The 24,462-nt window shown below is 42.4% G+C and overlaps 2 protein-coding genes across 5 annotated transcripts in view; one reads left to right on the top strand and one right to left on the bottom strand.

Annotated features, from left to right (window-relative positions):
* The window catches only part of sh2d4a (SH2 domain containing 4A), a 13,573-nt gene extending 5,017 nt beyond the window's left edge, over positions 1-8,556 (top strand). For all 4 annotated transcript variants that reach the window (XM_023797029.2, XM_023796992.2, XM_023797012.2 and 1 more), the window contains exons 5-9: positions 305-452; positions 3,228-3,423; positions 5,510-5,640; positions 7,674-7,891; positions 8,029-8,556. In XM_023797029.2, the coding sequence (XP_023652797.2) occupies positions 305-452; positions 3,228-3,423; positions 5,510-5,640; positions 7,674-7,891; positions 8,029-8,121 (786 nt within the window). In that variant the 3' untranslated portion in view covers positions 8,122-8,556. The remainder of the gene's footprint in view (positions 1-304; positions 453-3,227; positions 3,424-5,509; positions 5,641-7,673; positions 7,892-8,028) is intronic.
* On the bottom strand, positions 8,554-24,462 carry slc38a9 (solute carrier family 38 member 9). Its single transcript, XM_023796981.2, has 15 exons — positions 24,357-24,462; positions 22,023-22,162; positions 18,625-18,754; positions 18,294-18,412; positions 18,113-18,176; positions 17,763-17,856; positions 17,340-17,510; positions 17,191-17,250; positions 16,311-16,511; positions 15,660-15,767; positions 14,121-14,227; positions 11,106-11,219; positions 10,867-11,015; positions 10,518-10,607; positions 8,554-10,290 (listed from the first exon to the last, which is right to left on the bottom strand). The coding sequence occupies exons 2-15, from the start codon at positions 22,118-22,120 to the stop codon at positions 10,125-10,127; spliced, it is 1,671 nt and encodes a 556-aa protein (XP_023652749.1). The 5' UTR covers positions 22,121-22,162; positions 24,357-24,462; the 3' UTR covers positions 8,554-10,124.

Below are 24,462 nucleotides of genomic sequence, written 5' to 3'. Positions count from 1 at the left end.
TTGGGTAAAATCATTTAAAGAATGAATAAATATGGTTTGCTAGCCAAGGCCTGTCCACCTAATATGCAAAGGAGAAGCTGGAGCAGCCAAGGTCTTTTTCCCACAAGAGACATTTTTGGGATGTTTGACTCAAACCAAGGCCAAAGTAAAGCTGTAAGATTTCACTGAAAACCAGCTTGGATACAGTTCAATTAATTCTCACCAAAATGTCAAAAAAACAACATGGTTTGAACCAATTAGTGTCTAAAACCTAAACTATACCTAGGGCAGGTCACAATCGTGAAACCCCCCGCTTGTCTTTCAGAGGAAGGAGGCAGAGGAGAGGCAGAAGGCTGAGGAGGAGGTCCAGAGGCTGGCGAAGGAGAGAGCAGAGCAGATCTACATGAACCTGAAGGAGGTCCATCAAAACCGGGAAAGGCAGGAGAAGGAGGACCGCGAGTGGCAGGAGACGTGTGAGTGTGCAGGCCCCTATCAGGAACACGTTATCAAAATAATAACACAGTCACATATTATCAACACTGGCCAATTGTAAGAAACCTTCTAAACTTGTTGATGCCCGTTCATGACCTTTATGTACTCAGAGAAGTTATGCCATTAGAGGTCAGTAAATCTGTATGTGAAAGTCAATTTTCACAAAAAAAGTACTGAGTCATCAGATTTTGTTTCCTGCAGTGGCCTCTTTAACTTAATGAATCCAAGTTTATATATTCTGTTGAGTGGGGTACACAAAATAAACACCTAACAATACACCAATATCAGCGATATAATAATAGGTAGGGCTATGCTTTGATTCAGAATAGCTGAAGAAGGGCCGAGTCGTGTGTAGTGGGGTGTTAGGCCATTCCCCAAGGAGAAAAGCCTCCAGTTCTTTGAAGGGTCAAGTTCTGTGCTCCAGAACTTACATGAACGCCCAATGATGTTTAGAGCTGTGGATTGATGAGGAATTTGAGTTCATCTCGGTGTTCATGAAAACAATCCTGAATGTTTAGAAGTGTGAATGGGGGCATTATTATCTTGGAATATGGGGGAATCATTAGGGACCTGTGTTTGCACTGTAGGCTACCCATGGTCCTGTAGATGGTCCAATATTTGTCTTTCATGTGACCATGCAGAGCAATCAACAGATCTAATGACTTCCACAAGATGGCTGCCCTCACTACTACGGTTCCGTGTTTAACAGTTGGTAAAAAAATCAAGGCATCCTTTGTCCTACTCCATACGTAAACCTGACCAGATGTGCGAGAGAGGTTGAAAGATGACTCACCAGACCATATTACATTGCACGGGGGTGCAAGTTTCATGTCTTTTTGCAGTGACCTTCGACACAAGCAGCCCTGCCATAAATCCCAGCTTTGTGAAGTTCTTCTTGAGACTGGGCAACAAAGATGCTGAATCAGTTCTCTGGTCAATATTAAGGCTGTACTTTTGTGCTGTCTGGTAGCTACCTATTTAAGTGCCCGTCAGTTCCGGTCAGCGTGTTCTCATTTGTGACTGCTTTTCCTCTTTGATAGTTGCGGTTTGTCAATGTCAGGCGTATGCTGTTGTGATTTTTGGGATGCTTTCCCTTGACACATGAAACCATTTTTCCGGTTCTTATGATCGATGTACCTGCAATTAAGGCACTGCTTCACTGGCCTCTTTGTAACTCTGCTAGCTACCCTATGACACTTTGAAGTCTCATGAATCAAAGTGCTCATTCTTTGATCTTTTTCGCAACCGACATACCACTTTTTGGCATTTAACCTAATAGGGTTCACCTTTGCAGCTGCGATTTATGATTTAGTTATTCATCCGCTGTGTTGCTCAATAACCGCTTATAACACTCTTGCACTGCAGACCCAAAAAAGCTGGTGGGAACCATAGATGCTGAACCTATTGAAATTTGAGAGCTGGTGATTTATTGGGCAACCCAACAAAAAAGGCTGAAAATGGACACACAATGACACTTCCTCATTTCATTTTGCTGGCATTGTCATTTAAATTCCAATAACTTGACATATCAGAATTTAATTAACTCTGTCTGCATCTTCCATCTTCTCAGTCAAGCCTCCTATTGCCAGTAACTGCAGATATAATCCTATAACTTTAGATATAATCCTATAGACGGCACCCTCCATAATGTTTTTTCTTGATTTACCCCTAGGTTCCAGTTTAAAATTTCAAATTAGATGATTCAGACACATACACAATCAAGACTTTAATACAACGTTATTGGTATATATTTTGGTTTCACCAGGTATAAATTACAACATGTTTTTATACAAAGTCCCCCTCATTTCAGGGCACCATAATGTTTGGGATATTTGGCTTCATAGGTTGCCTGTGATTACTCAGGTGTTTTTCATTGCTTTACTAGTGCATGATAAAATAAATGTGCACTTTAATCTTATTTGACTTGTTTGAAATGAAATTTTAAACTGGAGCAGAGGGGTAAATGAAGGGAAAAAATGTGTCTTTGTCCCAAACATTATGGGAGGCACTGTACCTTTAAGTCTCCCAAGGACGTAGATTTGGGTATGGATGGTAGGGACATGTCTAATATTGTGGGAGTGCTGTGTGTTTACAGGCATAGGTGGCTGTTGGCTGATTTGGTCCATGCCAATACTGAAAACAAACCCACAATCTTGAAATCTCTTCAGTAAAAATATTTTTTTTGAATATTCATATTCTCAGAGTCACCCAGCCCATGTTGAACACCTGATCATAGCTTTTACTGGCCTTACATGCTGGACGTAGTACCTCTTGGCTAAAGTTAAAAACGGAATTAAGAGCTAGTGAGAACGCAGGCTGTTTGCTGCAGCAGAAGAGAAACCAGTTTTGACAGCCTGGCTTGCATTTTTGGAAAGTCCCCTTACTGATTATTGTTTAAACTGTAGCAGAGTAAGCTGGGTCACAGGGTGCTAACTTCAATAGGAAAATTTAAATCCCCGACATGGCAACTGATAAAATCTTCCCAAAGTCCAGTACCATTGCAGTGTGATAAGATGCAGGTTACAATGGGGATCTCTACATGCCAATCAGTGATTTACGGCTATTATACCAAAGAGCCCAATAAATTGAGAAGCCTGTTTTTATTGTTTCGGTGTTATTGTTGCGCAGTTTCCTGCTTTGCTTAGCCGATCGTTCAGCAAGATCCGCTTCCTTCTGCCTTCCCAGCACCAGTGTGGACAGGCCACAGAAGGAAAGAGAAAGCGAGAGGAGTGACCCGTGTGTCTGTTTATCGGCAGTGCGCAGGTCCAAAGCGGCAGACACGCGCCGGCGTTCGCTAGCCAAGCAGACGCGAGAGGACCACCAGAGGCGCTCCCTGAAGGCCCTCGAGCGAGGCCGCGTGGCAGCCATGACCAAGGCTTACCAAGCTGAGGAGAGGCCCGCCCTGCTACCAAAACCGAAACCCAGGACCCTCAAGAACGAGCCGTTGGCTCGGTGAGTCCCCCCCCCACAACACAGCCACCCGTGATTTTTAGCAGTTTCTGCCACTGCGTTTGACATCAAGCATTTGCCTTCTACACCACTGCGGGTGCAAAACATTCCAAAATGTGCCCTGTCACACAAATTTTCTTCACAGGTCATATATCCAAGAGATGGCACTAATTACAGGGGTAGTGCTAATATGACTACTTCAAACTATGAACAAGAAATTCATCCCTCCACACACAACAGCCTCTGTGGTATATAGGGTCATAGTGACTGGGCAGTGGAGGCCATTACAATGCAGTGCATACACTCACACACACACACACACACCATCAGAAAAATACTACGGGCGATTTAGACACCCCAACCACATTTTTGGACTTCAGAAGGAAACTGAGGTGCCTGAAGGAATCCCCCACCACACAAGGAGAACATGCAAACTTCATGCACACAGAGGTGGGGGGTGGGACTCGAACCCCAACCCTGGGGCTGTGAGGCCACTCCTATTTCTAGCATCAGCTGTAAATAAATTCTAGTGAACTTATCATTCGTGGATGTAGCCCAGATTTGGGAGTTCGGCATAACTACACGGAGACACACATTTAGAATAGACACACACACACCTACATAAGACCTGAAATACAAAAAAAGTTAAGCAGCCAGACGGAGTGGTGGAAATTAAATCAATCTGTGTGACTATCTCAATAATTATAATACCAGATCAAACGGACTACAGGGTTGGCAGTATGGGCACACTGCTGGTCCCATGTCAGTAGGGTGTGGCACCACCACCCCCCCCAGGCCTGGATACACATGGTGATATGGTGCGGAAGGGAGTCCTACAGCCATTGCATCCTCTCCTGCGGCAAGTCGGCCCACAGCTGTTGTAACTGGCCCTCGAGATCCTGCAGATTGGCACTGGGTCTGACTTGACATCTGAGCTGATCCCACACATTGATTGGGGAAAGATTGTGGGACCTGGCTGGCCACCGGAGGATCTCAACATGATGCAGGCAGTCCATAGACACACGTGCCATGTGTGGACAGGCGTTGTCTTGTTGAAAGACTGTACCAGGGTACTGTACTAGGAGGGGTAAGACATGCGGACGCAGGATGTCACTGACGTAGCGCTGTGCCGTCAGGGTCCCCCAAAACACTACCAGATATGACCTGAAGTCATACCCTATGGCTTCCCACACAAGGATGCCAGGAGTAACACTAGTGCTTCTCTCAACAACGTTGGCAGGATTGGTCCTCTCCCCTCAGTGTCGCCATACACGCACACGAAGGTCATCCGCGGTAATGCAGAACCAAGATTCATCACTGAACATGGTACGATGCCACTCGTCATCAGTCCATGCCTCCCGGTAACGGCACCACTCCAAACGCAGCTGTCTCTGCATTGGTGTTAATGGCAGCCTACATATGGGACGGTGAACCTGTAGTCCGGCTGATGCCAGGCGTCGAGACATGGTGCGGGATGACATGGGGTGTTATAGAGTCTCCAATATCTGTGTCCGGATGGCAGGCGCAGATATGGGGTTCTGTGATGCTTGACGCACAATATGACGACCCTCCTTTGGTGTGGTCTGTGCTGGGTGACCGGAACCTTCCCGACATGTGTGGGTGCCCTCATGTGCCCATTGGATCCAACGTCGGGTGACTGACATCTGCATGCCCCACTGCCAGGAAATTGCACGATACGACCACACAGCTTCATGCAAAACCACAATGTGACCCCTATCAAACTCCGTCAAGAGCTGGTAATGCTGTCTAACACGTCTATGAGGCGTCCTCTGTGTCTGGTGACTAGACGTACCAGCTCTTTGTAAATCGAATCATTTACATACCCATCCAAATCGTACCATTACTTCTGGGTGTTTAGCAGTTTTTGTTACTGAGTGTATATTTAATAGAGAACATTTTAAAGTCTGAATCATGTGCAGGCTTTACTCTTCATTTGTTCTGTTTGTCATCCCTGAATTGCCCATTTTCGACATTTGGCTGAATGGATCTTTTTGGAAACATGGCTGTGGTTTTAATCACAGGACTGTAACGTGACATTCCAACGCGTAACGCTTGTGCGTTTCAACAGGAAGCCAGCTATACGCAGGATGCCATCCACGTCCAACAGAGAAGATATCATACGATGGTTCCGGGAAGAGCAGTTGCCCCTTCGAGCCGGATTCCGAGTGGACCACAGTGGCATCGCTGTCTGGTTTCATGGTATGCCAAGTGAAATGTCAGCAATAATATTTCAGAGAGCTTTTACTGCCCCCTACAGGTACAATCTGTTCACATTCATTTTCAGAACAAAAAATTTGCTCAGTTCTATTAGGTTAAGACATGATTCCCAAAGCTCTCCTTAAATAACCATGGTCAGTTTCTATAGCAGAAATGATATTCAACCAGTAAATTAATCTTCAAAGCCATTGTCAAGTACTGCAGTGCTGCAGGTTAAATATAATATACGATTTAGTAGAAAGTATCTAGCCAGAGGTGTGGGAACCAGCCCCTAGGTCATACCGTTCTACTTCGCAAACACATTGGGCCTCATTCACCAATATTTTCTTAAGGATTCTCTTAAATTTGTTTCTGCAAAATTTGTTAAGAACAACCTACGTCGGATTCATGACGTGTTCTTAAGTAGCAGAATTGTTCACACCTTTGTTCTTAAGAACGTCTTCGTAACTGAAAGCGCGTGCCAGTTTGTCCTAATTAGCATAGGGAAATGCCCTGCAATTTCCCATAAAAGGGCATGAGACTGTAGCGCCGTGTGCAAGGAATGGCGAAGAGACCAGCTCAATGGTTGTGAGCTGGTTGGCACTAAGAGGGAAAAAAAACTTCAGTAATGCTGAAGTAGAGTATTAATACAGTAAAATCCTGTTATAGTGGACTCGCTTATAACGCAATCTCATCTATAATGGACGAGGTCTGCTGGTCCCGGCCGTGCACCTTTAAGAAAATGAAGAAAAAGTATCGGATATAGCAGACTCGCATTTAACGGAATTTCGCTTGTAACAGACAAACAATTTAGTCCCCAGCGCCGCTTTTAGCTGTAGTTTTGTTCGGCTATAATGGGCATTCAGGCTCCGCCAACAAGGCGCGTGGCGTGCCGGTGATATCCAGCGCAGATACGTAATCGGGATTATTAATAGTCACGCATCTGCTGAGGTAAAGTTGGATTACTACATGTACAATATAATAATTTATAATAATTTAATGGGGTGTGGCATGAGTGAATGGTGTCCTGTAGTTGTGTTCTGAGCATACAGCAACTCTGCATATAACGTACTTTAGATATAACGGACTGTTATGCCAGGTCCCTTGAAGTCCGTTATAACTGGATCTCACTGTACAGGAGGTAAATGCAAATAGACATGTTATTTAGTAGCGTAACCAGTGGATATAAAGCCCCAAAGAAAGCTGATCCACCTTCTCTGTGAACGCTGTGTGCCAAATAAATCTAAATGATCTTCAAACATGTGTTCCCTTCTCAGAGCACGATTGGCAAGCTTTTCAAGAAGTAACAGAAATGGCATTTTGATAGCAAGGCCAATGCGCAGAAACAGACATATTTATAATCCGCATGATCGCCGTTACTACCATGAAAATAATTTTTACACTTTAAAATTACTTTTTTTTTTTTACTTTTATAAATTATTCAAATACTTTCATTTTATGAACTGTAGAATTAACAAAACTGCTATAACCAATTATTTTGAACAAACTATAATTACTCAAATGTGCATACGAATGGTCTTGAGTGTGCGTAGATTCTGTTATTAGCTAAGAACAAATTCAGATAAGAAAACATTGGTGAATGTCAGAATCTTCGTAAAAAAAGTGCGTACGTGGGGTTTAAGAACATTTGTTCGTAAGAACGGTTGGTGAATGAGGCCCATTGATTTTATTACTACAAAAATATCTCTAAATCAACTATGTTGCAAGAGTAAATGATAGAATGGCAACAATCACTTGAGTGGGGGGGGGGGGGATTTTGTCACCTTTTTCACCTGCCATGATAGTATATTTAACATATGCGGTTGTCAGAGGGCGGCAAAGTGGTTAACAGCTGAGACATACCTCCTGGGCCGTGGGTTCGATGCCCGGCTCTGCACGTTTGCAGTTTCCCCCCGTCCTGGTCCCCCTGCCACATGCCCTTTATTTACTGGGATGGGCTCCGGTCTCACCTTGACCCTGACTGGCACTCTTGGTGTCAGGTACGCGCCAGTGGTGACAGGTTCCCTTCCCTTCAGGAATAATCACGCGGCAGGAGGCCGAGGCCCTGCTCGGCGGCCAGAAGCCGGGGGCTTTCCTCATCCGTGTCAGCGAGAGAATCATGGGCTTCGTCCTCTCCTACCGCTACCCAGAGGGCTTCAAGCACTTCCTCATCGACGCCACGGACAGCTGCTACATGCTGCTGGGAGACCAGATCAAATTCACGACGCTGACCGAACTGGTCGAATACCACATGGTAAACATTACTGCGAACACCATGAACAAAAGTTAACTCCATGCTTATAGCTCTCCTTTAATGTGCCACCGCCCCCAGTACCTACCCAGCAATGCGCTAGCAATTTATCTGTATTCATATCTTTCCTTGTCCACTAGGTGGAGCCCATTACCATGTCCGGAGGGGAAGAGCTGCTGTATCCATGTGGTCAGAGCCCAGGTCACACAGATTACACTGAGCTTTTCTACTGAACTGGCAGTCTTGTCATAAAAACACACATTTCTGTAAAATAGTTTCACTTATGTGCAAGACATCTAACTTTTCAGTACAGCTTCCCATCTCTATTTGACTTCAGTTACCATCATATTTTTTTTTTTGGAACTCTAGTCCATTAACAGTACATAGCAGCTGTTTGGCTCTTTTATTAAACATAATGTATCCAGTTAATTGGTTGCTAGTGGGTGAACAAGTGTGACTTACATAATAAACTAGCCTTTCAGATTTTGATTAACCCATAACATTAATTTTTGGCATATCATTAAACCAATAACAACTTTATTTCACTAGGATACATTTTTTTAGATTCAATAGAAAACCAAGGATACTGCTAGACCTGGACCAAACTTTTAAATGTGATCAGGGCTGTACTGTTAAGAGAACTTAGTTTAATAAAACCTTGAAAGTGATTTCAAAACCACCATTTATTACCGGCTTTTACAGTGAACAGAATCTATTTAAAAAGGCAAGCAAAATGCACTGTAAATACAGAAAGGCCTCATGTCATTAGACCATCATATGGTATGACTGCTGCACAGAGGGGATAAGACAGGGATGTGGGAACACCAAACTTACAGGTTATCTATGACGGTATACATCTGCTGGTATATGGAAAACGTCTAAAGAAGTGCAAAACACTTTCTTCCAACATTAAAAGCAACCAGCACACTGCTTGCAGGCAGACATTTACATTTACCAATGCACAGAACTGATTTAACATAGAAGAACAGTCATCAGTCATTTTAGATGAAGCTACAGTTCAGGTAAGTAAGCATACAAAATAATTCAAGTTCCTTCTGTTTTTATCATTATTCAATATTAGCAGAACCACCTGGTGTTATCAGACCCAAATATACTTTCATCAGTACAACTTTTTATCCCACATTAAGGTGCAAATTTTTACCCGCAGAACTGACTGTGATCTGTTTGGAGTCAGATCAGAGTGACACAACCTTAAATTTAGCTTTTAAATCTAGACAGGATCAGAGTAAATTGCAGACACGTGGACCAAGCCCCCCCCCGTGCTAAGACAAAGAGAGACAAGAAAAGCTGCATGGTCCACATGAAGGAACAACCCCAAGAGGGTGAGGGGGGGTGGGAGACAAAAAAAAAATAAATTAAAAAAACTGGGGGGAAAAAAGCAGAGATGAGTCAGGCCAGAATAGGTCCATATTCTAGTGGGTCACCTGTTACCATACTGTAGACCGACCTGCACCATGGGAGAGTTACAGAAAAAGCACCTCATTCTGTATGAGCAGAAGTGTGGCACGAGGAGGGCGTCCCGAAATACATAATTACTGACACTGCCATCAGCACGACGAACCCGGGACTTTTAAACCACTCGGTCTCCACGCATTTAGAAAGAGCCTCTTCAAATCCCCTGCATCCTGGCAACAAGATCCTTAGAGATTCTGGAATCTTCCACCATTAAGTTCACATTAGTAAGAAACATCTCTCTGTTACTAGGCAAGACATGGTAAAAAAATATTACTTTTCTATATATTTATAAATATCACATTGATCCAAATCACCTGAAACAGGCAGTTGTGCCCCCTAACCTCCATGAACTTTATTTAGATTATATAGAACACTGAAGTGGGTTATTTGGGGTCAATCACATCAGCAACAATAGCAAATGGTGGGGGGGGGGGGTCAGAGTTCAAATGCTGTCAATCATGAGGCTGCTGAATTTGTATTTGGATACCAAAATATCAGTAACACAAGTGCAATTAACATTTAAAACAGTGTATTGAGAGGGATGCTTTTACTGTTTAAGGAACCCACGGTCTTATAACCAGCTTCAAGACCAAACTGATGTTTGAGTTTGATTCAATTTACATTAATATTCCCTTCCATGCCAACCGCCAACTAGTCACTGCTTTAACCGAGACACACAGTTGTCTTGGACGGCCCTGTTCGCGAGAGAGCAACTGTTGCGCAGACTATTGCCATTGCATGTGCAGTCCACCAGGTGGCATCACATAAAGAACTGTCCCAGCAGATTGGCGAACCCCAGTGCTATCAGAAGACTGTGAAAGGTGGCAGAGGGCCAGCGGAGCTTTCCGATTCGGTGAAGGGAGATCATGTGGACCACAGAGGGCAGCACAAACACCAGGGCGAGGCCGCAAAATGCCCCCGCATATCTACAAAAGAAAAACGTTGGGAGTTAAAGCTAGGTAATCAGATGGGCAATTTCTATCTCAGCTTATCCCATAGATCATCCTACGATCAATACTAATATTCATGCTTCTACTGCCAAATTTAACACAACTGACCTCTATGACAAAACAGCACCACCCTCAGTCTGAAAGAATGTCACACCTATCTACTAGCTAAATGTCTTTTCCCATGCCAACGGGGCCGGTCCTACCTGATTATGGAGCCGATGTTGGGATAAAACCTTGCCATAAGCACGCCAGCTGCCACGATGACGACATTCAGAAACAGCACATGAAAGAATCTGGATGGAAGAAGGGAAAAAAACATAACAGCATTACAATGGGTCAAACAAGTCACCTTAAACTTCGTTCAATGACCCTCTGCCTGGTGACTTCAAGCATTCTAGCTACTCTCACAAATGTAAAAACCATGCAATTAAGCTGCTTAAATGACATGTCACATAGCAATCTCCATATCTGCCAGTGTCAAGAGTGTTTGAGAAACACAGGTCATTCTGGACCCCAGACAAGCCTGCCCCTTCAAAAGCAGAGTTTGCATACCCTGGGTAGTGTTTGCCAAAAATCTGGCCCATGATCTGCACCCGTACGAGGTAGCCGAGCAATGGGTAGACTGTGGTCATCTGGAAGAACAGGCACATCCGTGCAACGAACACCCAGATGTCGCTACTGGGGAAATTGTCCAGGAAGTTCTGCAGGAGGGAAGGGGGAGAGATGGGTTGGCTCGTGATTTCCGTGGTCCCCACCATTCAGGTGAGCAGGGTCAAATGGGACACCCGTACCGGCTCGATGCACTCCTTAGACAGCGGCGGGGATGGGAAGACAGCGAAGACCAAAACCCCCACATATAGGTAGGTTACTCCAACCAGCACGTATGCCACGGATAAGTCCCGAACCTGTAAGAGAAAACAGATGGTCCACGAGTTACGATTTTTCAATCTTACGATGATGATTCCGATACGCTAAAAATTGGAATACATCTTAAGATTCACGGGCAGGCATAGCTGGCAGGCAAGCATAGCAGCGTATGAGGTATGATACGTTGGGATGCTGAGATGTACGCATCGCCTGGCTTGTGGGATTCCTCACCTTCGCCAACGACTCACGGAGTTGTATCAGTGTTCGAGCGCATATTTTCTAGAATATGGACCTATTCTGGCCTGACTCATGTGGTTAGACACTCCTACTCAATTAGTCACCCTCATTAAAGACACCTGTCTTAACAAGTCACCTGTATAAAAGACACCTGTTCACAGAATCAATCAATCAAGCAGACTGCAAACTCTCCAACATGGGAAAGACCAAAGAGCTGTCCAAGGATGTAAGAGACAAAATTGTAGACCTGCACAAGGCTGGAATGGGCTACAAAACCATTAGCAAGAAGCTGGGAGAGAAGGTGACAACTGTTGGTGCAATTGTTCGAAAATGGAAGGAGCACAAAATGACCATCAATCGACCTCGGTCTGGGGCTCCACGCAAGATCTCACCTCGTGGGGTGTCAATGATTCTGAGAAAGGTGAGAAATCGTCCTAGAACTACACGGGAGGAGTTAGTTAATGACCTCAAAGTAGCTGGGACCACAGTCACCAAGAAAACCATTGGAAACACATTACACTGCAATGGATTAAAATCCTGCAGTGCTCGCAAGGTCCCCCTGCTCAAGAAGGCACATATGCAGGCCCGTCTGAAGTTTGCCAATGAACACCTGAAAGATTCAGAGAGTGACTGGGAGAAGGTGCTGTGGTCAGATGAGACCAAAATTGAGCTCTTTGGCATTAACTCAACTCGCCGTGTTTGGAGGAAGAAAAATGCTGCCTATGACCCCCAAAACACCGTCCCCACCATCAAGCATGGAGGTGGAAACATTTTGCTTTGGGGGTGTTTTTCTGCTAAGGGCACAGGACAACTTCACCGCATGAACGGGAAAATGGACGGAGCCATGTATCGTGAAATCCTGAGCAACAACCTCCTTCCCTCTGCCAGGAAACTGAAAATGGGTCGTGGATGGGTGTTGCAGCACGACAATGACCCCCAAAACATACAGCAAAGGCAACAAAGGAGTGGCTCAAGAAGAAGCACATTAAGGTCATGGAGTGGTCTAGTCAGTCTCCGGACCTTAATTCAATAGAAAACCTATGGTGGGAGCTTAAGCTCAAAGTTGCACAGAGACAGCCTTGAAACCTTAGTGATTTAGAGATGATCTGCAAAGAGGAGTGGACCAAAATTCCTCCTAAAATGTGCGCAAACTTGGTCATCAATTACAAGAAACGTTTGACCTCTGTGCTTGCAAACAAGGGTTTTGCCACTAAGTATTAAGTCTTTTTTGTTAGAGGGTTCAAATACTTATTTCACTTAATGAAATGCAAATCAGTTTCTATCTTTTATTTAGAGTTATTTTTTCAATTTTCCTTTCGATGTGCTATCTGTCACTGTTAAAATAAACCTACCATTGAAATGATACTGTTCTGAGACTTTTCATTTCTTTGTCATTGGACAAACTTACAAAATCAGCGAGGGGTCAAATAATTATTTCCTCCACTGTATGCATTCATCCATCTAACTGCTTATTAATTGTAGGCTCCAGAGCCCTCTGTAGGCATATTCTACACATCCTAGATCAGCAATATGTGTAGCACCAGTGGTACTCAGAGCACCCCCAGGAGGTACGCAAGACTGTTGTCATTTGTTACTTTAATTTTTTTTTAACCCATGCCAGACCGCTACAGGACACAAACACGCACTGCAGACTTTCCGAAATAAAAAAAATTCCAACAGTCTTTGGACTACGGGAGGAAACTGGACTGCCCAGAGGAGACCCCTAAAAAAGAGGACCCAGAAAAGCCCCCGTATTAGCGTAAATTCACATTTCAGAATCGGAATCTTTAACCTTTACAATTAACATGTACGATGGCTGGTCACCACAGCATTAATTTACCAAATCAATTCTTAACATTTACGAAAATAAATGTCACACGTGCACCTGCTCAAGCAAATATAATGGCTTTGCCTGTTTTTATTTCATTAACTACACATACTACAAATATGCAGTATGACCAAAAGGTCATCACATGACTAGTTTAGTCTGTTGACACGCCAGGCTTTGATAGCTACAAGCTGTACTTTCTATTGTGACTATCAGCGGCTGTAAGGGAGGAACAAACGGAAGTTAAAAAGTGCTTCAGACAGCTGAGGGGGGGCATGCCTGCTGTAGACAAAGCCTCCAGAAAAAATGCTTCGCAGGCAAAACGAATTGCAACATTCTTCAGTGAAAATCCTGACATCAGCATTCCACCTACTGTTATCTTTCGTTAGTGCTCAGCTTAGCACAAAGACGAAATAAAACATACTATCTTTAATCTGTCTTCAAAAAAATACAGTTCTGTTCAATTACAATTATGTACCGAAAGTAGATAGTGGATTAAATAAACATGCCCCTCATAACTATCAGTCGGACAAATCTTAAATACTTCCCTTTAATGTAGCTGAACCTCTCCTTTAACCTTTCCCAAACTCACATGCTTCTTCTAATTAGGAGACGATCTGAGAGGCATGTGGAGTGAGAAAGAAACTAACTGTGACCCTAAATCGAAACGAAACTGGAACAGAAACTTCACCTGACATCAGAAAGAGAAAAATACCCATTTTTGTTTTACAGGTGGCTGTGACTCATGTTGCCAATAGATCTTTGTCTTTTTAGAGGGGAAATTACTTCATGTGTACATTCTTCGGGATTTTTTTTTATATATTTTCTTAAACTGGTGAGAATACTGGAGAAACCCCACATCGGCTACACTTACGTTGTTTTGCTGGTGTTGATTGCTCTTCATCAAGGTGATAACACAGTTATGGATGAAAAAGGCCAGAGTGAGAACTCCCGTCAGCTGTGGGAACAGCACTCTGAATTCTGTGGGGAGGGGCAGAGACCAAGAACCTCAACACAAACAGCTGGAGTGACAGTATTTATGAAGATCAGCGTTCAGCGGTTTTGTGCATGTTAACAACTGCCTTCCCGAGCAGAGCAGCACAAGATTTTACTGCTAAATCAGAAGAGGAATTAATGTAAAATTAATTCATAGGCGTACAACACATTTTGTGTTTGTATTATAACAGCGCACACAAACCACAACTCCATGACAGGACTATCAGTCCTGTTTAAAGAGCTGAAGCCCACTGTAAAACTTTTTTTTTTTTACTACAATTACTACTTTATTTGTTGAACTTTTGGCACAATCACATACAGTTGGCCCTCCGTATCCGCAGGTTCTGCATTTGCAGATTTATCCAACCAGGAATTGAAAATATTTGGGGGGGGGGGAATTCCAGAAAGTTCTTTCCATTTATAATTATATTTTCTACTTGTACTTGCATTTTAAATATTCTGTGCCGTATTCTATGCATTTCTCTTTCAGATCATTAAACAACAGCAATATGTAAGTGTTGGAAGAAAGAATATGTTACGTTGTTGCTGACGTGTCCTATGTAGGTAATAAACAACCTTGTGGCAACTTGTGTTCGCATTTAGGGCTGTGACCATCAGACGCGAGTCAATTTGGATGTTTTCTCAATAGTTGTAGAGGAGAGGTAAGGCATTAATTACATAACTGTAATATACACACAGTACTCTAGAGCAAATAATAATGTAAATATAAAATCACAGCACTTTATAATAAAAAGCAACAAACCCACTAACTTCCTGCTATATGTCTGCTTTCAGGTGTCTGTTGATCATTGTATATTATTCACTATGGGCCTCGGACGTGAATGCAGTCAAATGTGACTCAATCAGGCATAACACAATGCAAGACTATACAGCATAACAACTATTTACATAACATGTACATTGCGGGACTTGAGTATCCGTGGATTTTGGTATCCACAGCGAATTGGTTCCACGATACCCTGTGGATACCAAAGTCCCCCACTGTAAATGCTATGCAAATAGTCATTACACTGAGGGCTGACTGTCACTGAATGAATGAAAAAAGACTGAAAATTAGAAATACATCAGACATAATCCAACATTCAATGCTTCAATTGAGTGTAAACAACTGGATAGTTGTTGTATGAACACACTCATCGCTAGAACCATGTTAGTACCATAAAGTCAATGTTCCTGAGATGGGCATTGAGTAGTCTTGACTATCACCAATTTATAGAAGTGCACAAATCTTTTTTCTGCAGTATTAATTCTTGGATGTGATGCAAACTGGCTTCCTAAGGAGTTGGAGTTAGTTTTATTTTCTGCATTTTTAGTTGGTGCCAATTTCAGTTATGAAGGCAAGAAGTCAGAAGTGGCACATATTTCTGAAGGGCAACAGGTTGTTTTAGCAAAATACCTGGGACAAAGAATTCTGTGTGGTGAAACCAGTGGAATTCAAGGTGGAACCCCAACCGAAATGCTTTTAGCGTGACCAGGAAAATCAGGTACATCACAGAAATGGTGCCTGTGAGGAAGATAGAGCAGAAGCTGATCAAGAATTGTCACATCAGGTATGACGCTAGCTTATACCGAACATGCTTGCATCCAGACAATGGCCTAGATGGGCAATGTCAACACAACAAATGTAAAAGGCATGCAACGATACAAAGCTTACACGTACACTCTTAATGACCACTGAAAGTGAAATACACAATGATGCCCACACATACGCCATGTTCAACAAATAAGGATTACCCTGGATAAACTGGTGTTAAGTAACCACATTATCTGACATAACTTCATATTTTTTTCAGTACTCTAGAAAAAGTTATTGGTTCACAAGCTAGCTAAAATGTTTTAATTATAGTGCACACGTTTGATGCATCATTCCAAAAGAATACACTAGCTTTCTCAAAATTCCATTACAAATAAGTGTTATTGTAAAAAAGTTAAGGACAAATGATAAAACACACACATTACAGTCTTGATACAAAGCTATATTTCATAGTCCTGTGTAATTCTGCCAATCAGAGCGCTGGGCTGTATAGATGAAAATCCTTATTCTCACCTAGGAAGGTGAACCTCGCAAAGAAGGAGGCAGAGCGGAAGTTGAGAAGTGGGAGGAGCAAGATGATGAGGTAGAAAGGGACTGTGTTCGTCTTGCTCCACAAGTGTTCGAAGAGCGGTGCCTCCGTACTGTTATCACTCAGGGCAAACAGGGTGAGGCTGCCGTTCCGCTCCGGCTGAGTACCCGGGAACGGACAGATCACTGAGGGGAACAAGGCTCAGGTTATAGAGATTATAGAAGTTAAGTTATAGAGTAAAGGTTCCTGGTATAAGTTATAAGGTTCCTGGTATAAGTTATAAGGTTCCTGGTATAAGTTATAAGGTTCCTAGTATAAGTTATAAGGTTCCTGGTGACCCCTTCTCTCCAGTATGGGATTTTGATTTCCCACTGACTCGGTGAAACTGAACATCAGTAACACAGTTAGCTACTGAACTTTTTATGCAGTAAGTTTTAGAACAGAAATCCTGTAGTACAACAAGTAGAGCACTGCACTAACAACACAAAGCTCGTGAGTTTGAATCCCAGGGAACACAAAGAGAATGTGACCTAAATGTAATACATCATCCAACCCTCTATCAAGTATTAAGTTAAAAAGTGCATGAAATTGGGGTATCAGTAGAATGCCAGCCCACCACAGGGCACAACTCACACATTACATGCAACATAGAGGCACCTTAGCCTAGCTGCATATCTTTGGACTGTGTGAGAAAATTGGAGCACCTGGAGGAGACCCATGCAAAATTGGGAGAACATGCACCCACAGCACAGGGACAGAACTCCAACCCCCAGACCCAGAGGTGTGATGTAATCATGCCCTACCCTAAAAATGCCACAAATGTAAAGACAACCACTAAAGCGTTAGCAACGGTTTGGAATTTACCTCTGTCAGTCCCATTAGTTCCAAAATCAGCATCAGCCATACTGATATTGTGGACATAATCTACAACAAAAACAAAAATCATTCATCCAGTAAAAAAGTAAAAAGAAAAATCCAAATCCAAAATATATCTATCGATTGTAATAACTCACTGTATATGAATTCGCCCGTATTGAACAGGAAGTTGGACATAAGGACCCAATAGACGACCATTGCACCAATCAATGACACCATGGAAAAGATAAGGCTAGACCACTGGCCAGGAGCCCCGAGGTAATATTTACAGACATCGTGGAACTCCCAGTCTGAGGTATCGATATATGCTGAAAGGGAGGGAAGAGAAAGGAGAAAAAACTTATTTGCATAAAATCAAGACTGGGTTGTGGTCAGATTTTTAAGAAGCAACAACCAATAACATGTCATACGGCACAGGGATACAGAGCAAACCTTATCAGTCCAAACCAGAACAACAAGGTTTACAAATATCCACACACACTTTCCTCATCACGAGTTATGAGCCACAAAGACTGTGATAAAAAGAAAAAAAAAAAACGGCACAAAGAATATTTGCTTACGTATGGATTTGGATGATTTTAGAACTCTGTAACAGCAGTACAAGGTCATCAGGCCCACAGAGATGATAATAAGGATCCCAAACGTGAAGCCAGCCTGGAAAAACACAATAAAGTGCTACACATCACATGTCTTTATTGGTATACGGCCTACAATATAGTGGCAGAGAGGCCTACAGAAGTGTCCAGGAAAGCAAGCTGTGGTTTTGACCAAAGGTTTTAAATTGTCACGTGTCTGACTGTCATGTGAATTGCTTCGGTGAAACTGTAATGACACAGTTAAAGGTCCCAAACTGCAAGGACAATGTTTAACACCAGGAAATGGTGGATGGGCTGTTGGTGACACACTTTACCTGCTTAATGCCCCAGGGTATGCTCAGTATCGAAGTCCCCATCATAGCGTTCCATATAGCGAAGCTATAGAGACAGAACATTTGAGAAAAAGGGCTGAATTGAATTTCACCAGGGAAGACTGGAAACCAAACACTAAAGTCAAAATGGATCTATGTCCTTGTAAGGGGTTGCACCACCCACATGGTGATGATGCTGGGGTTTCTGGCTGAGCCGTCACCTCCGTGCACTTTAAACGCGGTCCCTAAAGGGCTGTAAACATAAATCTCCTCTGGAGCTGGGATCACATGGTCTGGTGGAACCTGATAAGACAAATAATACATGAAAATGTTCAACTGTAATTGCATGCTCAACTGTACCAACAAAATAACTTGAAAAGAAAAGCAGGGCAACAGAGTAAACCGGACACACCAAGGGTATAGCAGGCCACAATAGACAATGTCCTTGCTACCCTCTGAGTAACGTCTCCTCCCACGTCGTGGTTTGCTTTTCATCCCCCCTGGGGAGAACCTACCAGCAGTCTGTCTGAAGAGCCAGTCAGGCGACTGTAGTAGTTCATCCTGCTGCTCATGATGGAGGCCTCCGCGGAGACCCGCTCCAGAGGATCCTCCTCGACAATATTCCGAGGCTCCACATGAAACGGCCTGAAGGACACAGATACAACCTGGGGTGGGCGATCTTCCCAAAAAAAATCATATTACAAACTTCACAACACACAATCGCGATCCACAATCTGAACTGCGATCTTTCTTCCCAGTTTTAAAGTGTACTGTTAAGAAATCCCAGACTTGAACGAGTAATTAGCACCATTTAAAATACAATATTGCATTAAAGACACTGTTTTCAAGAGTAATTAAACCCTGAGTTACAACTTTAATATGTAAAATAAAGTTTATTGCATTGTATTCCCTTTAAGGCGAATGAATACATTTGTCGTATTACTTCTGGAAGTGCCGACTGTGGCCCAGCAAAGTTTACAGATAACTTTGCTTTGTGAAATATGACTACATGCCGGATTTGCACCTCGCACCCCAGTGTATGCACAGCACTGCACTTACAGCATTTTCTACAACAATGCCTGCTTTTACCACTTCGCTTTGCACTAGGTTCACCTTACGGGCTGCTTGTGAGCGATCTCCACCAGCCCAGAATGGGATATTAAGCCAGATATTCCGATCTTGGATTCTTTGTGTTCTCTGTACCTGCACTTGTGTCCAAGTGTGTGATTATGGGTCTCATTAGGTTACCCCAGTCAGAGTGAGGTGACCGTATACGTCCCTTAGGTCAAAGTAAACCAAAGCTTTAAGTATATCAAAATACCATGCTGCTAGATAGCAGCAATTTCAACTGATTCAGTTATGGGATACAGTTATGGGATATTTAGGTAATAGTGTTGATGCAAAAACCTGGAAACAGACAATCGGAGGGAACACTTAAAATAACATGCGAAGAACGCAGATTTTTTTTTTTTTTTTACAGTCAGAGGAATCATTAACAACAGGTTTCGCTAAACCTGTAGTTTGCTGTAAATATAGACAATACAATTTGCCGGAAAAATTGCAGGACAAACATCGAGCAGTGCCAGAAAATATAATGTGGTGCAGAGGTGTGAGGTACGAATTGGGTAGGTGGTACAAATCGGGGTGTTACACCTTGTATCCATGTTTCATGCACAAAACAACAGAATAGAATAGAATAGAATAGAATAGAATAGAATAGAATATTCCTTTAATGTCCATCAAATTTACATCAGATGGAAATTCATCTTTAACAGTGACGTAAGCACACAATACAGACAAGACTATACACAATAAACATATATCAATACAACTAAATATAAATAAAATGTTAAAATAAAAAATTTCTACATAAATGAATTTAAAACAAAATACATAAAATACCTGTATAATAACACTATCTGCTAATCAATGACTTCCTATTAGACGGTTTTGCAGATTCACCAAGTGATGCGTCTCTATCACAGGGTTACTTTTGCGTGCAACATATTTGGAAAGCATTTAAATGTGAGCTATCAGCATGGCAAGTGAGGAGATGTGGAGCGGAAAGTGACACGCGTTATTACAGGACATCAGGTTTTATGTCAAGATTGGAAATATTAGTAGGAGGACATAAATGATCACGATCTGTATGAATCGCAAAGTAGATCATGGATGTCTTCAAGATCAATAACGATATAAAATCATCAGATCGCCCGCCCCATATACAACCCCCATAACATTGCAGGATAACTGTGATACACATATGCGTAACATTGTTTTTGTTTTTACCGTTAGCTACAAATGATGACAAGTACTTCCGGAATCACTCAGAGGTCTGTTTATTAAAGGGGAGCATCTCAGTCCCCAACCTCAAACAAGACAGTCAGAAAAAGCCAAATGTCCATAGCGATGTTTCAAGGCAGTTACCTCACAGTCACCATGAGTATTATTTTCATGGTATCAGTGACTTGCTCTGCTAGCTTGCAAAGTCTGACACACAACCACAAGCCCAGGAAGAAATGGAAAGGGAGTGTTACCGCTCGTCTTAGCACCTTACCACATCACAGCCAGCAGACAGAGCCACCATGACAAGCCAACAGCAGGCCTTGCCAACCATTTAGCTCTTAGCTTTGATACCACCTAGCAATAACCCCATGGTATATACATACTGCAGTTTCAGCCGAGAGCTCTATGTTCATAACCATTAAGGGTTCACAGCGATATGAAGAACATGTAAGAAATCAAAGTGGCTGTCTGCATCATCTGCATTTCTTCGTAAAAAGCCTCTGAGGAATAAAAACAAAGCACAAAGAGCATAGGAAAGAGGACAGCGTACACGCACACTCATAACCATACGCTCACAGTCCGAGGCTCCTGCATGGAATCTGCAAAATACCAAGCATGATTGGTTTGTGACAAGTAGCGACAAAGAATGCGTGACACTAGGGGCAAAGGGCACTCGGAAGGAGCTGACAATCTTCCATAACAGGCCAACTGCTGCATCATTTTCAGATGACAAACAGCTGTGTGGAGGGTGAAGGTGAAGCCAACTCTTCTTGCCAATACTTTGTTAATGCTGAGGCAGTGGTGGTCACCCATCCACCCATTATTTTTATGGTCTTTTCCCCCCTTTGTAGACAGCACCTAGCAGCACCATCTGGGGCAGCATTCCCCCTGCGCCTGATCCAAGGTGCATTTTTACAGCCTAGTGTCAAAAGGGAGACTGACAGCTTACAGATGACAGCCGACCATGAGTACCTCCCGCTTGGGGCCCCAAGACCCACCCCACACTTTCTATACTCCAGCGAGCAGCTCACCACCAATTGCTGTGTCGATTAATCATTTGCTATCTTTCCAGCTTTTTTTCTTTCTGCCAGAAAAATAACCAGTTTTCCCACCCTCAGACAAAGACAGCTGGGTTACCAACTTTATTCACACAGGGACTGCAACTTCATTCACCAGTAGCAGTATCAATACGAGTAATAGATGAAGGTGTAAAACTGGAAATTGTAGGAAACCCCCAAGGGGTGATCTGTACATTTTTTTTACAAGACAAAGCCTGAGACACTGATCGCCATAGGAATAAGTCCTAAATCTGCAGTATCTGCACGAAACCAAGTAGCACGACTTTGCTAATTATCTGCTTTGTCATACACATTCAGGGCTACTCATTTCGTTGTCACATTTTCACAGATTAAAAAAAAAAAGACTAGTGTGACTTCCTCCAAGAGACCAATGGCACAAACACATCGTGTATTATTACAAAAGACCAGTTAATTCTTTTTCTATGCTGACCTCTGCATCCCCTGTCATAACAAGGTGATGCCGTGCTAGGGCCACAGTCAATGAAGACCAATCAACGCCCGCAGCATCATGAGTAACCAATAACCCATTAAATGGCGGGGCTCAATACCTCCTGGTCTTTGAGTCCAGTGAGTCGGTGACACTCTGGGTAGCGTAGCTCTCCCCGGACCAATCAGGGCCCAGCAACGGCCTCCAGTCATCCTCCATATTGTCAGTGTCACGGCACGTTTGTTATTTACAAGTCATCACCTGTGAAAAAAGAAAACCCAGAGTCAATATATGCAAATATATAAAAACTGGACAGTCCAAAGACTAGCAGTTACATTAAATAGCATCTCAAAAATGCCCTTAACGCTGCAAGGGACTGTCATCCCACCAAAGGTGTGACTTGGCCGTGTGACCTATGCTGCCAGGATGGGCTATAGGCTCCCCACTGCCCTGGCCAGGGAAAGGGGTAGGGAGATGGAGGAATGGGTAATGGATTGTGAGAGGAAGCATCTCCTTAACCCGCATTTCCTGATGAGAGCAGCAAATGCTACTACTAAACCTCAGGGAATTACAGTCTTAAAGGCTGCAGGGTGTACGGACTGACTGGAAGATTCTTTTGGGTTAGAGAGAGAAAAAAAAAAGAATCTGATGACATGGTAACACATATCAAGTGTTGAGGATTTTAGGAGGATGCTTTCTGACACAAAACTTCCCATTAAATATCTGGACTTTTGACATGACCATATAACACAAACAATAAATTATTTAATTTAAAATGCAATTCATTTAAAGTCTCACTGAGAATTCTTTTATAAAATTCAAGCAGTAAAACCCAGTGTAACCACTTGACTGCTAATGAGGAATATTAATCAATACCAACTTATCAAGTCGCTCAAAAAAGCTTAAAATACATTTACAGTTTGATTTTGCATACCCTGAAATACAATTTTTTAAAATCCATTATACCTTCTTAAATATAAAAAATAACTGACAATTAACTAAATATTTTTCATTAATTATTATTCATATTACAATGACCCTAAATATTTTTTACATAAATCTACAAGAGTCCCCTTGAAACAATAATGCAGTTCCACTTTGGACTGCGAACTTCCCCAGGTGCTTTTCAGCATACAAACCCATAAAAAACAAACAAAACGATTTTGGATCACATGTTCTTGAGTTGATCTGAAGGCCCCCACTGATATGATACAATAAAGGATGAAGCAATTTCAATTAATCAAAGTTCCAAAAAAGGTTTCCGCATCAGCATTTTTATTATTTTGAGGAATTTCTGAACTACAAAGGCCATTTGTTGAATTAAAATGGAATACCCTAAACACAAAAGTACAATAACAGTAGTACAGCAAACCAACACTGATGTCACATCTATAAAAACTACAATACCTGTTGCCTTAAAAGCAGAATGCAACAAATACATATTAAATATTTTGAAAAACACGGGACTGATGCCATTGCAATTTTGCTTGATTTTATTTTTGGCCAAGAAAGCGCATCATGCTGCAAGCAAACAACCCATCCGCAAAACACAGTACTCAAAGGGTAGGGAATAAAAAAAATCTGTTGAACAAACCAAACAAAAATCAGTCAAATACCAATCTGGGTGCACAAGAAGCAGTTCACAAATCAGGGTGCAAGAGGTAGTCCTACTACACACGGAGGTCCACCGGAACAAAAAGCATGAAATGACGACAAGAATGCTAAAATCTGTCCCAAAAAAATCCTCAATTTGGATCTATAAACGTTTAAAACATCAGTATTTGGAACTTAAAGACTTCCGTTCGGTGACATGAAATTGGTTTCAAAGTAACAAGTGTCGACATCCCAAATCTGCCAGGTTTAATTTAAATAAGAAAAAAAGTTAGCAATGACTACAACCCAGTGTCACTACGGATGATTTTAATAACTATGTCCAATTCCTTAGATCATTTGGTGGAAATAAATTACAAACAAACACTTATGCAACATAGACTATTTACCGTATTGACTGTTCAACGTCGACGCATGTGCTTAATGACCTGTTTCAAATGGAATTACTGTACTCCAAACTATTTTAATCCTACTAATTCATATGACGAATACAACTATGACTCCCAATTTTGTGACTAATGAAAGTGTCACTACCAGTCAACCAACTTCTTCGGTCAATAAGCCGAAAAGCTTCCCGCGAAGACTGGCTACAGTACCTACAGCGCACCTAGCAAACCAGGAACCTTCACTAACCACGAAAAAAATACGATTTCCTCAAATAATGTCTGCAGTTAATTCGTAGCCTGTGCCATTCCGAACAACGGATCGTTTTATATAAATTACTGGGATTCCTGTGACACCTTTGATAAAAAGTTTTGTATGAAATTCAATTTCTAAACATTTTCCCCGTATTCACACAGGGTATGCTATGGATAACAGTCAGCTGTAGGAAGAGCACACTTACCAGCAAGACACAGCCTTTACCCGCAACTGCTCCTGGCAAGTGTTTTGAAAAAGGAACGGAAGCTTCTTGCACATGCTTGGAAAACGCTGTGACTCTTGGGATCGGT

Source organism: Paramormyrops kingsleyae, chromosome 7, assembly GCF_048594095.1.
Source record: "Paramormyrops kingsleyae isolate MSU_618 chromosome 7, PKINGS_0.4, whole genome shotgun sequence".
NCBI classification, from domain to species: Eukaryota; Metazoa; Chordata; class Actinopteri; order Osteoglossiformes; family Mormyridae; genus Paramormyrops; species Paramormyrops kingsleyae.
This window is presented reverse-complemented; position numbering and strand designations above follow the sequence as displayed.

Coding starts and splice junctions, on each gene's coding strand:
- slc38a9 (XM_023796981.2), bottom strand. CDS start 22,120: ATGGAGGATGACTGGAGGCCGTTGCTGGGCCCTGATTGGTCCGGGGAG. Junction 18,177..18,293: donor AACCCCAGCATCATCACCAT/GTGGGTGGTGCA, acceptor CTGTCTCTATAG/CTTCGCTATATGGAACGCTA. Junction 10,608..10,866: donor TTTGGCAAACACTACCCAGG/GTATGCAAACTC, acceptor TCTTCCATCCAG/ATTCTTTCATGTGCTGTTTC.